Source organism: Pelodiscus sinensis, chromosome 3, assembly GCF_052426305.1.
Source record: "Pelodiscus sinensis isolate ZL-2025 chromosome 3, ASM5242630v1, whole genome shotgun sequence".
Classification (NCBI taxonomy): Eukaryota; Metazoa; Chordata; order Testudines; family Trionychidae; genus Pelodiscus; species Pelodiscus sinensis.
In genome coordinates, this window is record NC_143054.1 from 188,545,236 (window position 1) to 188,559,408 (window position 14,173).

The 14,173-nt window shown below is 40.2% G+C and overlaps 1 protein-coding gene across 8 annotated transcripts in view; it reads left to right on the forward strand.

The window, feature by feature from the left end:
• Positions 1-14,173, forward strand: part of KIF16B (kinesin family member 16B) — a 234,749-nt gene that overhangs the window by 151,607 nt on the left and 68,969 nt on the right. For 6 of the 8 annotated variants that reach the window (XM_075925627.2, XM_075925625.2, XM_075925623.2 and 3 more), the window contains one exon: positions 12,970-13,092. In XM_075925627.2, the coding sequence (XP_075781742.2) occupies positions 12,970-13,092 (123 nt within the window). Of the gene's footprint in view, positions 1-798; positions 12,945-12,969; positions 13,093-14,173 lie in introns of those variants that run through there. The other 2 variants (XM_075925620.2, XM_075925621.2) reach the window with 1 other exon arrangement.

A 14,173-nucleotide genomic window follows, 5' to 3' on the forward strand; every position in this document is an offset into this window, starting at 1 on the left:
CTCAGTAATTAAATTCCTTAATATTTAACTGCATAATTAGAATTTCAAATTCATAGTAAGATTAATAGCTAATAGGAAGGCACGCTATTTTTCTGGCAAAAAAATAAACAGAATCTAGCATATTAGGTACAGTTCTTGCTTTACTTAAATAGCGTATTTTTGTGGTGAAGGATCTTTTTCATAATTCTTTATTTGGAACAGTATCCCTTTCCTAAATCTATAGAACAAAAATAATGTATGATCAGGAAAAAAATTCTAAACGAAGTACCCTTTAACATATCTAATATCCAATTGTCCTATTAATATCAGAGCATTACTATCAGAGCATAATACTAGCAGTACTACAAGGCACATATTTATAAACGTGTCCTGATGGTTTAATGTTAGACAATCTGGAAGTATTTTACCATTAAGTGTTGCAGGACTATAATGTTGTATTTGGCAATACCATGTTTTATTCCCCTAATCCGTTCCTCATTTTCTTATCCTAGTTTATATCATACAATTCTTGAGAGTATATAGAAAATTAGTTAACTTATTCTGTTTCTTGTGAGGAAATCAACTATAGTACTAGACAACGTGAAATGGATACTGTACACTACACACAATGATGGTGCAGGGTGCAGACATTAAGATTGTTCCTGAATCAGACCTCAATCAGTCTAATTGGAACTAGTCTCACAGTTTTGATTACTTGTGAATGAATACACAAACCTGATTAAAATTAAACCTGAATTCAAGAAATTTTCAAATAATTTTTTTTTAAAAAGATGCTTCCTATTTTGACTTTTTAAACAGAAAAGACGACCTTGGCAGCCACATTACAGTCTCCCTTTTGACTTTAAAGATGACAATATTGGCTCAAACTTGGCTGGAGAAAATACAATAGCAGACTTCAAAAGACACAACAGATGTCCAGAGATGTGGAGCTTACTTTCTAATCCTGATCAAATCTGTTACCCCTCTCCATTAGCAAAGGGAGTTAGAAATGAAAGGAACCGGTCAGAACTGGATTGCTTTGATTGCCTATATGATACTGAATATGACCTGAATCACCCTATGAATACTAACACTTTTACTGGGGAGAAAATTCATTATAAAAATATTACATTCACTTCTTCACAAAATTATGGTCTGGGCAACCTGAAGCATTCACAGTATAAAATGGTGAATCTCAATAATTCTGTATATGAAAAAATTACTTCTTTGGACTGGGACACTGCATCAACTAAATTTGATTGTTCCCATTCTCAACACCTCTCTGGCTCAGAATCTTTAGCCTGTGGGAATGAGCAGGTTAGTTTTAACAGTACATCTTACATAATTCTCTCTCAGTCCAGCATACTTTCTGAAATAGCATCCAAACAGAAAAATCCATTTCACACACTGTTTCATACTATTCCAAACCAACCTCACATTTCTCAGCAGACAGTTGAAAACCTGGATATTAGTAAAATAATCTCCCCAAAGTCAGAAGTTTCATGTTCAGATGTGAAACCAGCACAGATCTATGGCATGAGCTATCTTTTCAACAAGCTATCTTGTCTTTACAAAAACACCAGTAGTCAAATGCTCAGTAGTACCCAAGTTATTAAACAAATAAAAGAGCTGGGCCGTCTGTATGACAGACATGAGGTGTGTGCACAAATGGCATCATTGCTGAAAAATTTGCTGTTTAAAAATATATTACGTGTGAAGGTACCTTTTGAATCAGATATGAAGAAGGCTTCGCCTCCCTCCATTGAGGCCAAAGTTCACATTGATAGCAGCATTCAGTCAGAAAACCTTCTGCGAACAGAGAATATGGTGAAGTGTGTATCCTCAAAAATCTTGAGTGCACATCCACAAGATTATTCTGAAAGATCTGTTTACTGCTATGGAAATGAAGAAATGAAACAGAATTTGGTGTTAAGGCAAAAACTTGTGCATTTTCCAGATGAGTTACTGAAACTTCAAGTCTGTTCTCTTGAAAAGCTATTGGAGTATGTGATCTTCTCTTTACCACAAGTTTGTGCCAGGATGGATCAATTAAAAGGTGTATACTGGCTTGCTGTTGGCAATTGCAAGAAACCTGATCCAGAGCCAGCTTGTTTGCTTTTGTTTAACTCTGTTTTGTATGCTGTTGTTTTATCAGTCAACCGACAAGACAACTGTGAGGATTCTTTGGCAATTTTTCATGTTCTTCCATTCACCATGATAAGACAGATTGAAGTTGGTTTTGCTGGACAGACTGTCAGACTTGTTTGCTCTTCTGAAGATAGTTTGCTCACAATATTTACCTATAATAAAGACTTCACTCAGAGAATATGCCACAATATATTAAGTAGTTTGATTACTACATCAAATGATGCCGTTTATTTAAACCACCAGCTGCTAAAAGGGGATTTGTTGCAGTTGTCACTTCATTGGACATCAGAAGTTACTGACTTAGTTTTTGCAAGTGGACTACGGTTGTCCTGCAATTTCCAGAGTGCCTTAGCTGATTTGGTGTACTTAGTCCATGAAAATATGGAAAGTAATAAACCTTCTTTAGGAGATGTTCGTGTATTGCTTTATACCACAGTGAAGATAGAAGACCATGTTAAACAAATGACCTATAGATCACTAGTTCTAACAACAACTCATATAGGACTCATGAAGGAAGATAAGGTTTTTCATCCTATTCCTAATTTTTTGCACACTTTACCTCAGCGGCCCCAGTTTGACAAAATTCAGTTGTACTGTTTGAATGAGCTCTGGTGTGTGGTTGTCCCAGATAAAGAGAATTTAACAAAAATTGAGCTTGTTTTTTCTAAAATGAGTAAGGTTGGCTCTCATTTAGAGATTGGTTTTTCTAAACCTCATTCACAAGGAACAAATACTCAACTGACACTTATTCCATCATTTTTTCAAGACAATTTAAATGTTCCATTGGAAATCTGGAAATTAACTTTCAGTTCAAATGAAGACGCCATTTGGTTAATTATGTATTTGACGAGGCATAGAAATCCAGATAGATTTTAGATACAACAAAAGTAGACAGATGACTGAATATTGATATAAAGTACTTTTAATCATTGCTGTTAGTAAGCAAAATAGCAAAATTAGGACTTGAGTTTTGTAGAGTATATTGTGGAGGTACATACCTATTTTGCCAACATTTCATATTAGTTTCTTTTTTGCCTTGTATGGGTAGTATAATGAGCATACAGCTTCTTGGAAAGGCTTATACATTTAAAGTGCACCTGTGTGATTTGGTGAATGGATCAGAATTGATACACAAGTAACCACTCTCTGCTCTTACTAGTACTATATTCATCCTTCTCTTCTCTGGTACTGACTCTTAACTCCTGCCATCTCTTATTCCAACTTCACCAGAAAGCTCCTGTTAGTGTCTTCCTTACTCTTGCCACCTGAATCACATCCTCCTTCAGAGGACTCTCTTAACTGCTTAAATGAATATCTCTTGCCTCCTGATTTCAGAGGCCTCATCCACTTGGTGGTGGTGTTGATAGGATCTCAGTATTCATGTTTGTGGTATCTATTAGCTTTACTCTGTTGTTATACATGGTCCAGAGTGTACTTAACCCCATAAGATGTGCATTATCTCCTGGGAACCCTACAGATGTATGTGTACAGTTTCTAAAAATCATTATGTTGGTAGTCCGGAGATTGTGAGACAGCATCTAAAGGTTTAATTTTTAGCTCATTTCTCAAAGGGAAAGAATTGAAATGTCAAAATTGAATATGAATGTTCTGCTCATTAATCTTAATAATGGTTGTTTTTTTAATTCATACAACCCCATCTGAAAATATTGCAGGGCCTCTCCTAATGTTTTCTAATTTTAAGGAGCAAAAACTCTGTGAATTCTTCTTTGAGTAGATGCAGACATATATTCCGTGTGTGTGTGTGTGTGTGTGTGTGTGTGTGTGTGTGTGTGTACATGTACACACCACATGTGTTGGAAGCAGAGACTTTTACTAGCAGAACCCATAGGGGGTAGCACAGATGCCTGTAGCCCTTCCAATGGGCATTGGGGCAGCGCTGCTGCACAGAGCTATCAGCTGGAGTCAGAATTATGTGTGGTGGTTGCTTCATAACCTTGCAGTTCATACCCTTAGCCTCCTTTTATTGTACTTTATTAATAGTGTAGTTAATTAGTGTCAGAGGAAAAGTTATAGACAATAGAGTAGTGATAGGGCTTCCTTGTGATGTCCTCACTGCCCTTTTTTGTGGAGTGGCAATTCCTCACTTGGGCCCAGTAGCTCAAAGTATTTTTGCCTCCAGTTCTGGGGCAGTGGTCATTCCGAAGAGGCACAAGAGTTGTTCTCCAATGCTGACGCCATAAAATGGGTCTCATAAGACCATTTGTGAGCAATCCAGGTTCCAGGGTGATTCTTCTGCCTCCTCTAACAAGAGAGCAGGCTGGCATAGGACCAGCTCTGGCATGCAAAATGATTCAGGTGCCTCTGATCCTCTCTTGGTATAGGACATTCCATTTTGTTGACTTCAGTCTGGCCTCCAGGCAACTATTGAATTTAGTGCCAACAAGAATTAAGCTGGCACTGACAGTGTCTGTGACATCCTTATACCTGGCTGCAGTGAACCTACTTTGTCTTTTGGTAGTGTCTTCGCTACTAGTCCAAGCCTTCGTGGAGCATGTCACTGAACTCTCTGGGTCTTCAGCACTATAGCAGGGAGTACCCCTCTCTGAGGTTGGTATTGATACAGTATGAGAGACAATACCAGTTGCTCAGTACCGGGTCCTCCTTTGGCACTGACACAATTAATGCTGCAGATAGTCTTATAGAAGTTATTGCGACCTCTGATATCGAGGCAGTTGGGCACCAATATTTGCACTTGGTCCTGCAGTACTAACATTTTTGGTACCAGTGGTGTCAGTTATATCAGGATTGCCAATTATAACTGCTTTCTGGGCTCTGAGTCAGGTCATATGTTGACTGTCTCTGAAGTTACTCCCCCATGTCTCTGAGATATGAGAGTCCTCTGTTTCAGAATCTTTGTCCTCCTATTCCACCTCACCAGAGGAGATCCAAAATCTACCAGTAGATCAGTAGAGCTACTAGGGTTGGCATGCACCTCGAGGCCAGAATGGAGGCCTCCATCCTAGCACTCATGATGAATGTTGGACATTTATCACCTATGGGGTGCTTGGTGGCTGAAATGTCCCCGCAATCTGCCCTTGATGTAACAGACACTTTGGCCAGGTGATGGCCTCAGCAATTATATGAGGAGGGATTCCTGGCTCTAGAATTATGAGATTGTGGTGGATGTCCAGCAAGCAATTGAAGACCTTCCTTTCAATGGCCAAACTTTGTGTTTGGACAAGACCGACGAAACCCTTCATTCCTTAAGGATTCAAAGTCTATCTTAAGGTTTCTAGCGGTGTACATGACACCTATACAAAGATGCCATTATGGGGCACATCCACAACCTCCACAATAGCCAAGCTTTGTCTACGGTGTGAGTTTTTGCGGCAGAAAAATATGCTAATGAGTCCCTGGTCACTTGTCTGGGAGAGGCATAAGGATCTTGTGCAAAACGGGGTTTTTGCACAAAACAAAAGTGGCTACATTGCTTCTTTTTGCCCATGGGGTTTTTGCGCAAAAAGAAACAGCAGAAAATATGCTAATGATATCGTGACTTATGCTAATGAGTCCCTCATTAGCATATTTTCCGCCACAAAAACTTGCAGTGTAAACAAAGCCCAAGACGGCCACAGTGTGGCAGAGACCCCACTCAGGCCCCTTCTTATGGGACACCACATGGTCCACAAATCAGCCAGAGACACTTCTGGTGCAGTCACCCATGCTTTTATTGTTAGTTCTCACCACTTTCTATTTACAAAACTTACAGTCACTTCAGCCAGTTCCTCCGTCTACCTGGGAGTACACTCAGCCACACCCTGCCTCCTTGCCCTTTTCTGGCTTCCTTCCTCTGCCTTACATAGCCCTCTGCTCTTGAAGCCCACAGCTGCTTCTAATAGCCCTTCAGCCTGGGCTTGCTCAGCTGTTGCACCTCAGTCTCTTTAGCCAGGCTACTGTGGCAGAGTTCTGGTTTAGCCAGCAGTCTGTCACACTTCTCCCCCCATGTGATGTGTCTGGTTTGGGCCTGTCACTGCTTAACTCTCTCTGCTCCTGGAGGTGGCCTTTCCCTTTTTTTTTCTTGGGGTCCTACTTGGGGAGCTCTCCCTTGCCCTTGGGTTCCACCCTCCGTGGGCCACTCGGGTCCTTACCAAGGTAGTCCCTTTGGGGCAAATCCCCACTTGTGCCTAAACCCTCCCTCCAGGTTTTTCCAGGAGGCTCTTTTGTTCCCTCCCCATCACAGGGGAAAGGGCCTGGCCCATATACTGCAGGCATTGCCCACAGGTGCTCACACTAACCGCATCCTTGTTGGTGCCCTTCCTCTGGTACTGCTCTGACCTGCATTGGGGAATCAAGGTCTGTCTCCCCTTTGTGCAGCACTGTTTGTGCCTCAGTTTCCCACATCTCCCTAACCAGAGTTAGGGTCTCTCTTTCTGGGGGCTGCTCTAGGGAGCAATCTACTTGTGCCTCCTCTCCGTAGGAGGGAGAAGGGCTACTCATTACCGCCAGACTCACTTCCCACCTTTCTGTCGCCACCGGGTTGCCCAACTACGTGTCCGAGTTCCCCACACCAGTAGCACCGATCACTATGTTTCTGTCTCCCTTGGGAGGATCTCTTGACGTTCCTTGAGGCTCCCCACTTGCTTTCTGTGGCAGATTGGTCCCAATCCCGACCAACCACCACCAGGTATGGTAACTGGTCTGTTACCCCAACCCACTTCCACTGGAACCGGCCTCTCACTTCCAGTGGCACCGCGGCTACTGGGTTGGACCTCTGTCACCATGGACACATCCTAGTGTCACTCTTACTCCAGGGAGCATCCAGTGTGGCCTCACCAGCTCCTTCCACATGAGCGAGAGGGCCGATACAGTGTCCATTAGCTCTCGACGGGCCTTTCTCCCCACCCGTGTGTGGACAGTGGGCAGACTTCACCTGTCAAGTCCTCTCATCTGTGTCAACCGACAGAACCCCACGTGTCCACAATCTATATTGTCTAGGCTGTCCTGCTTTCTGTGCCCTGGCCTCCCACATTGCCAGCAGGTCATTGTACCAGCCCCTACAGGTGTTCCTCGAGGTGACTCCCTCCTCTCTGGGCCTTTCCCAGAAAGGGTCTTCTCTGGCTTCCTCCCTGGTTCCTTGTCCCAGTAGGGTCGGCCTTCTCTCTGGGGAACCTCTGCCTCGACATACTCCTCCACCAACCTGACTGCTACATCCACTGTGTCAGGCTGGTGGCGCCTGATCCACACACGATACTTTCCGGAAGAGCTTGAAGCAACTGCTCGAGTATGAGTAAGTCCAGTATTTCTTGCACCGTCTGTGCCTCTGGCCTCAGCCAACGGATTTCCCAGTCTAATAGCTTTTGGGCAGATGCCTGGGGCCTCATTGCTGCTGTCCATCGAGTTGACTGAAACTTCTACCGGTACTTTTTTGTGGACAAACCCACCTGGTCCAAAATGGCTGTTCTTACGGCCACATAGTTATGGGCTTGATTGTCCCCCAAGGCCAAGTAGGCTGCTTGAGCCTCTTCTGCCAGGTAGAGAGCCAGACACAGAGCCCAGGTAGCTCTGTCCTATCCAGCACCAATGGCTACCTGCTCAAATGTCCTCAAAAATGTATCTGGGTCATCTGCTGACCCCATTTTACAGAGTTCCAGGCCTGACGGTCAGGTACCATCCTCTTCCCCAGGACTCACCAGTTATTTCAGGAGTTGCTGCTGCACCTTGGCCTGCTCTTTTATAAATTCCTGCAGGCTTTGCTGCTGCTCTGCCTGGCATGTTAGCAAAGCCTGCCTCTCCATCTGGTGGGACTGCTGGGAGCTCTACAGGGCCTGCTGTGCTTGCTCTTGCTGCTTGACCAGCCACTGCAGGTTCTTCTCCATCTCTGGGCCACCAACCACATTTGCTGGCACTGCACCCCTCTCCTGGTACCAGGTGTGGTGGAGTCCCTGCTCAGGCCACTTGGTCTGGGACACCTTCTGGTCCACTAATCAGCCAGAGACACTTTTGGTGCAGTCACCCATACTTTTATTGTTAGTTCCCACCACCTTCTGTTTACAAAGCTTACAGTCACTTCAGCCAGCTCCTCCGTCTACCTGGAAGCACACCCAGCTCCTTGCTCTCCTTGTCCCCTCCTGGCCTACTTCCTCTGCCTTATATAGCCCTCTGCTCTTGAATAGCTGCTTCTAATAGCCCTTCAGCCTGGGCTTGCTCAGCTGTTTCCCCTCCATCTCTTTAGCCAGGCTACAGTGGCAGAGTTCTGGCTTAGCCAGCAGTCTGTCACACACAGGAAGAGGGAAATGTTGTGTAAGAGGAAGCATTCAGGCTTATGGCCAGGATGGTCTGTGTGCCTTTCCTTGGTACTTGCTAAGCACCCATTTTGACTCATTGGTCCCAGATCACTGTTTCAGTTGTTCTTCCTCCCTTGTCATCTACGTGTTTCTTTCAGGGCATACTGGTCCATTTTTACAGTGCTTAGGTCTCAATTACCTCAGACAACTGGGTCCTAGTCATTGTCAGATCAGGTTGCACCATCCAGTTCTTCTCCATGACTCTTCCCAGATCCCATCCCTGCATCTGCTAATGTTGGAAGCAGTGGAGGAGATTCCATGAGGACACTGGGTTCATGGATTCTACTGGTATTTCCTGATACCAAAATTCAAGGGCAAGATGAGAGCCATGTTTGAACTTTTTGGAATCAACAAATTCATCAGCTATATGAAGTTCGTTATGGTCACTTGTTCTGTTATCCTCCTGACTTTCTCTCACAATAACTAATTCACTGCTCTGGACTTAGATGTTTATTTTCATGTATCCATCCTAGTGAGTCACAGGAAATGGCTTTGTTATAAGAAATTACAAATATGATTTTTTTTTCAGTACTTTGTTCTCTTGTGTGGCCTTTCTTTTATCCCCAAATCTTCACCAAATGCATGGCGATAGTTATAGCATACCTCATAAAGAAGAGAATCCATATTTTCCCCTGCTTCAACAATTAGTTACTGAAAGGTGCTTCAGAGAGGAAGTTCTTGATCACACCAACACTGTGCTACATTTATTTGACCGTTTGGCATTTGGGTCTAATTCTAATCACCACGAAGTCTGCCTTGATTCTCACTCAGCAAATAGAGTTCAAGTGTCTGTGTGTATGTTATGTGATCACTGCTTCTGCCAGACCAGACATTAGAGTTGGAAGAGTAGCTACGCAATTCTTTCTTAGACAGACCCTGAGCCTCCCCTGTGGATGAGAGTCCTGCTCGGTGGTCAGTATCTACTTGGAATATATGTCTGAATCTACTCAAAGAAGAAATGGTTATTTACTACAAGTGTGGTTCTTTGAGAGGTGATGCAGATGTGTATTCCATGACTAATCCTCTTTCCCCTCTGCGTAAGAGTCTTGTATAGCCATATAGCCAGAGGCTGGGCAATAGGCATGAAGTAAAAGCACCAGGTACTGCAAGGCAGAGGTCTCTGGATATGTCACAAGGGGCATGGACACTCTTACTTACAATATTTGTCTATCACATTTTGAAGAATCACAGCTGCAGTAAGTAACCATTTCATCTCAGAAACTGTTTATTTGTTCATTATGCTCTACTACCCTCATCAATTTTTTAGTCTTTAAAGTGCCACCCGATTCCTTGTTATGAAAGTTCCATTAACCCATAGGCATGACTGTAATATATTTAAAAAAAAAACTACCCCTTCCTTACTTCTCTTACAGATATCAGATTTTTTTTTTTTAAAAAAGCAACAACTCTTGTCTCTTTACTTTTCCCATTTCTCTCTATGAGGAGTAAATGTTTGTGGATTTAATAATATTTTGTGGTACATAGACACTAATTCATTGGCTGAATGTGCTGTCTGCATCATCTGAGGGAATTGACCGTTAGCAGAAAAATTGATGGTGTCTAATCTGAAATTCTTAGTTGTAAAGATCTCTCTCCAGTTGAGGTGCGGTTTCTTCATTAATATAAACACATTATACATTAATTCCTAAAATTGTTAAACTAGAATAATAATGTAATTTTTAAAGGTTAAAAAATAAATCTTATTGGGAGATCTAAGATAGAAAGATAGATAAAGTTAGAGAGAGTGTGTTATGATTATTTATAGTAATAAAAACCCCAATTCAGTCTCCCACAAACAAAAGCCTATCAGTCTGTTTTCTTCAGGAATTTGAAATGTTAACATTTTCTTCAAACAATTGCAAAGACAATAAAGAAGGTTTTGAATAGATGGACAGGTTTTTATACTTCTGGTACTTCTGGGAGAATTTTGCACCAAAAATAAAAATAAAAATTCTATGCACAGTATTTTAGGCTTTTGCAAAATTCTGTAAATCTTAGTTGCCAAAATAACACTGTGTAACTATACCAGTTTAAAAAAAACGCAAAAAGCTTTATGTCTCTTATCGAAGTGGTTTTATTTTTGTCACAAAACAGGAGAGCTTTGCTGCCAAAAGTATCTCCGTCGTGTGTACATCTCCACTGTTTTGTTGGCAAAAGCTGTTTTTTGCTGACAAAACTGGATAATGTAGACAAGACCTTATGCTAAGAAGACATTCCAAGTGTATTTCATTGGAACTTGCAAAGTAAACAATTGAGAGAACTGCTGTAATTAAAACTGTATATGACTATACATATTGTATGTAACACTTTTCGGAATTATATAGAAATAATCTACTGTATGGCCGCATTTGGTTAGATATACCACAGAATTTCTATAATATTGCTTGTGTTCAAATCTAAGGCAATGTAAATCTACACTTTTCATTGAACAGTCTTGCACAAAAATTCCTTCTATTCCACTGTAATTTAAATATTACTTGATCAACATCTAAGCTCTGTTAATTTGTTAGGACAGTCTTTGTATTTTGTTTGGTACTATATTATTTCTTTTTCCAAATTATTGTCTGTATGTAAATTCTCAGTAGTAAAACAGTGTATTTTTCACACAGTTGAATAAAACTCCCTCTGTAGTGAGAGTTACTTTTTGTGATATTATTTTAGACAGATTAAATTGTCACTCTCAGGGAAATGTTCTTCTTTTGAAGATGGATGTTAACTAATTCATAAAAAAATCAGACCTTTTTCCCTTCCTTTGTGAAATCTAAAAACTATTGAGGTGTACGGCTTTCAAGGAAGAACTTTTGGTTTTCAAGTATAGCTTTCAAATAAAAAAATGAAAAAAAATGTCAAGAAAGCAGTTGGCTTGTGTGAAAAACTTAGTTTAGTCAGAAGCCTAATTTTCTATTGAAAAAAGACTTTGACAAAAAATTCCTTGACCAGCCCTAATAATACTGAAAAAGATTGAGATTGGGGTTAGTAATAGGGAAGAGAAGGAAAGACTTTTTCTCTAGGTAGCCAGTTCAAGCCAGATAAATCTGTAAGTAATCAAAAGTTATCTATAGACAGATACCCTAGAAAGAAGCTTATGTGAAAGAATTGATAGTCTTGGTCCAGTTCCTGTTACATACGGGTACACAGCACAGAAACCACGATCATAATTAGAAAGAACAACCACTGCTTAGACAGTTGTAATGCCGACACCAAAGAGTTAGTGAGCTGAAGACTGAACTACAGTGTCTCTTATTCTCCCCTAGATAAAGTTAGTGCTGATCAGAATTGGAGCATTTAAGCATCGGAAATCATGTAATCCTGTAGTGGCTCCTCTTAGGTTTCTAGGATTGTCAATCCACCATGAGACAAATAAGGATTTCACTTACTAAATAATGGAAAATTGCCTTGTCTCTCTTGCTTTACATGTGGTATAGAAATATAATAAAATTATGCAGGATAGTTTGGTTTTAGAGATCAATTTACAATATAAATCAGATGTTTGTAATATTTATAGAAATAAGACCTCTAAATAGCTTGTTGGTTTGCTGTGTGGGGGTTAAGAACATAGTCTCGGTTGGTCATCAGGAAAGTGTTGAAGATGGGTGATGGTCTAAATGTCCTTGGGTAACATCATTATGTACAAAAATGAAAAGTGTTAGCAAAAATTAAGTTGTTTTAAAATCTATAGTATAAACTTGTATTTCTCTCAGTGCTATTGCTTTTTAAAATAAAACTTAAATTACTAAGCTTTTCAGACGAAATTCTTCCCTATAAGAAGATGGAAAGCTTAATATTACCAGAAATAACATAATTAATGTACTTATTCGTTATAAATTCTTGTGCTACTTTTGGACATGCACAGTGTAAAACATGGCTGTCTTGAACTGCAACAATATTTTATTTTTGACACAACTTTGGAAAATACAAGAATGCTAAATTGTAGATCCTATTTGCTATTAATCAAAAGAATGTGCTCTCATTCCAGACTTCTTTACAGATAAGTCAACCTTCAGTGCCTTGCTGCCCAGACCATGAACAGTTGTTATATTTGACTTTTCTGTTAATCTGATGCAATTTAAAGGATATTTTAGGAAATTATTTGGACAATGGATTAAAATGTTATTTGTACCTTATTGAATTCTAAAAATGCCTTGGAATTTAATATATTTTTAGGATTGCCCAGATTTTCTCAAGCTTTGTGTGATGTCTGTAAACAAACAAACAAGGTTAATTTTGGTTGTAATGTCCTAAATCCTATATTTTTATTATCTAGTAAGGTCAAAGTATAAAGTGTAACGCTTCCTTTTTAGTTTTTTATTTCTAAGCTACCTCTCTCTAACTAAAAGAAGGATGTGATGGTTCAATAGAGGATTATCATTTTTCGTTCAAAGAATCCTTCTCTTTTCTAAGTTACCTGTGCCTCCTTTATTCTATTTTCTACTCTACTCTGTCCAAGAGAAATTTCCTATTTCTAGTCAATTAAAGTATTTTCCATGTGGTGATTCTTGTCTTCCTTTGTTCTTCCTATTTGATATCTACTTAATAGCGGATGATCTGTCGATCTCTGAGAGCAAATCCAGATGACTTAAAGGACCCAATTAAAATTAGCATTCCGCGCTATGTCCTTTGCGGGCAGGGAAAAGATGAGCACTATGAGTTTGAGATAAAGGTAAGCATTTTTCAGTTACCTTTCTTTCGCGTTTGGGTTTCTTGCATGTATGATTCTTTGGTATGCCATTACCAAGCAACAGAAAAAAGCAAAAATGCTCTTAGTTCACATGTAAATGGTTACTAGTTTGCTCTGCCCAGCCATCAGAGTTCCAAAGGTGGAAAACATTTTGAAATACATTTGGCCATAGTGTGTAGATATAACTGAGTTCACTGCTGCTTGTGGTGCTGCAAGCAGTACAGAAACAGAGAGCAGTAGATAACAATGTGAAAGAAAACTGCCCATTTAAAAAATATTACACATTAGAAATCAGCAGGATCATCCCAAGGAAATGTATTATTTCATTGTGTTGACTACAGAAACCATTCTGGATTTTAGAGATGACTGTTAGTGGGAGAGAAATGATTACTGTAAATTAACAAAAAAAAGTCTTTCTAATCAGCCACATACCATACCTCAGACACACTCACCCAGGAACCTGCTCCTGCAATAAACCCCATTATCAAATCTGTGTATATTGGCCAAACTGGACAGTCTCTACGACAAAGGATAAATGGACACAAGTCAGGTATCAGGAATGGTAACACAAACCTGTACGGGAACATTTTAACCTGCCTGAGCACTCTGACATGGATTTAAAAATAGCTATTCTTCTACAAAGGAATTTCATAAGCAAATTATACAGTGTGTGGAATTAACCTTCAAATGCAAATTTGACACTTTCCCTGGTCTTGAACAGAGACATTAACTAGATAGCCCATTATAAAATCAGCCTTCTATACATTTAACACCTCGTTTATATCAAAAGCTAAGTGTGGGTCACTTCCATCCCACTCAGTTAACCTTATAAGAACCAGCACTGCTATTGACAGGTATTTTTTTTCTTTCTCCATTCTTTTTCTGCTATAAATTCTGGGATCCCATTTTTTCCCCACTCCATCTAATCCGAAGAAGTGGATTTTGCCCATGAAAGCTCATAATACTATTTATATTTTTGTTAGTCTCTTAATATGCCACAGAAATATTTGTTTTTAAAGTTACAGACTAAAATAGCTACCCCTCTGAGACCATAGGAAAGGTA